The sequence below is a fragment of the Dendroctonus ponderosae genome, unplaced genomic scaffold (assembly GCF_020466585.1).
Source record: "Dendroctonus ponderosae isolate FM_Combo_2020 unplaced genomic scaffold, Dpon_F_20191213v2 Dpon_F_20191213_289, whole genome shotgun sequence".
Classification (NCBI taxonomy): Eukaryota; Metazoa; Arthropoda; class Insecta; order Coleoptera; family Curculionidae; genus Dendroctonus; species Dendroctonus ponderosae.
This window is the reverse complement of record NW_026018497.1, coordinates 20,574-22,659: the sequence shown is the minus strand read 5'-3', so window position 1 is coordinate 22,659 and position 2,086 is coordinate 20,574. Positions and strand designations below refer to the sequence as shown.

The following is a 2,086-nucleotide window of genomic DNA, read 5'->3' as shown; positions in this document are numbered from 1 at the left end:
ACTTGCAAACATTTTACTTTTGACTATGTTACTTTTGAATTCTCACTTGTGAATTCAGAAAGTTTCAATAACATCTAGAAATATTTTACTAGATCTTAATATAAACATCAAAAATGCGAAGATGGCTAGCTAACAGAGATCTTTAGGACTAATAAAATTTAATGGAAGCAGCCATTTCAATTTATTGTCCTTATGGCGGCAGCCTGAACTAACGGGTTCAAAAAACAAAGTAGTTACGACCAAATTACCTTTATATGGTGTATCTGTCAAAGTTAAGATAAATTATCGAGGGGTGAAAAGTATTAAACCCAGGTGCTGCAAGACAATTGTGAATCCTACTGGAAAATTGCTAATTAATTAGATTACAGCTAATGCGATAATATAATGGCAGTAGATTGCTTTCCCTCAAATAATCTGCTTGTCGTTAGTATGTGCACAATATGTTTTTAGCATGCCTTTAAGATATAAATAAAATATTCAAATTGTGGCTCGATATCGTTTTTTACTACTATAAACAATCTCCATATTAATTATAATATGTCCTCAGAAGTTACCAATTAAATTCCTAACTTTAGCTTTAACCAACAAAGTTTATACAGCAAAAATGTACCCTAGATGGATTCTCACTTTACTTAAAGTTCTCTTGGGTGAGACTCCTCTATCTCTTTTATCTTTTCTCTCAGATCTCTCTTTATCAACTCTTAGTCTCTTCCGACCCCAACGCTATTAGAGCAATCGAGGGCTAGGGGTCTCTGTCTATTTTATACACACCTCTTCCATCCTTCCCCTTAGCAACCGGCAATGGCCAGCGTGGTAGGGGCAAAAGGTCTCAAGCAGAGGGTGAAAAGAATATCCGGAGTAACCTAGTCTACTTGTGTGTCTTACAACGTCCAACCTTATTAGCGGATCAAAAAGTAACTCAACTAGAAACAGAACTTGATAAAATAAAATGGAACATCGAAGGCTTGAGTGAAGTTAGAAGAAGAGAAGAAAGCCAGATAACACTAAAAACTGGCCATATTTTCCATTATAGAGGAGAAGAAGAAACATCAAATATTGGTGTGGGAATGATCGTACACAAGAAACCATTATACCAGATTATAGCAAATCTAATAGAAATGAAAAGGGTAAGCCCGAGAGTAATGTACACAACTTTAAAGCTAGGTTCATCCACAATATGAAGATCATACAGGTGTTTACCCTCACGTCAACATCATCAGAAAAAGATCTGGATGCATTCCATAAAACCATCAATGACGAATTGGAAGAAAATACTAACTATCACACCCTACTGATAAGCAACTTGAATACCAAACTCGGCAGGAAAAAAGATGAAGCCGAAACTTCGCTAGGCACCCATGGCTTTGATGAAAGAAACGAGAGAGGAAGCACTCCTCAACTTCTTCCAAGAACACTGTCTCTATTCAATAATTATTTCTTTGCCAAAAGACTACAACGAAAATGGACTTGGATCAGCTCAGATGGCAACACTAAGAACGAAATAGACTGTATCATAACAAACAGGAAAGAAAAAGTTCACGACGTAGCAGTCCTGAACAGACTCTTCATAGGCAGCGACCATAGAATGATACGAACAAAAGTTTCTGTGAGCACATCAGCAGTGAAATATTGAAGATGATCCAAAAACCGAACAAAATATGGGCACCACCCGATAGCATCGACTCCTACCAAAGAGAAATAGAAAACTGCTTGCATAGCTCTTACGCAAACCAAATGGCGACTTACGGAAGTATCAACGTATATCATATATGTATGTGTATAAACGCATCGATAACAAATGTAATAAATCAGGAAGAACAGAAACACTGTAATAAATCAAACGAGAGAAAACGGAAACTGAGCAAAAACACCAAAAAACTAATGAAGGAAAGAAGAATTCGGAAAAACAAATACGCCCAAAACTTTGCGGAACTGAGAAAATTTAGCAGAAACACCTCGAAGGGCATATAAAAGGACGTCAGAACACTTAATACGAATATGGCTGCTAGAACGACAAAGGCAAACAGAAGCTTAAAAGTACTTAGGCAGAAGAAACAAACATAGAATCAGAAATATACAGGGAAAT

General features: G+C 36.6%; 1 protein-coding gene across 1 annotated transcript; it reads left to right on the top strand.

The window, feature by feature from the left end:
• Positions 1 to 604: 604 nt before the first annotated feature.
• On the top strand, positions 605 to 1,606 carry LOC125503752 (the record flags this gene model as incomplete). Its single annotated transcript, XM_048664497.1, has 3 exons — positions 605 to 647; positions 793 to 1,127; positions 1,193 to 1,606. Coding segments are annotated over exons 1-3 (792 nt in total), but the record flags the coding sequence as incomplete, so codon positions are not given.
• Between the last annotated feature and the right edge of the window lie 480 nt (positions 1,607 to 2,086).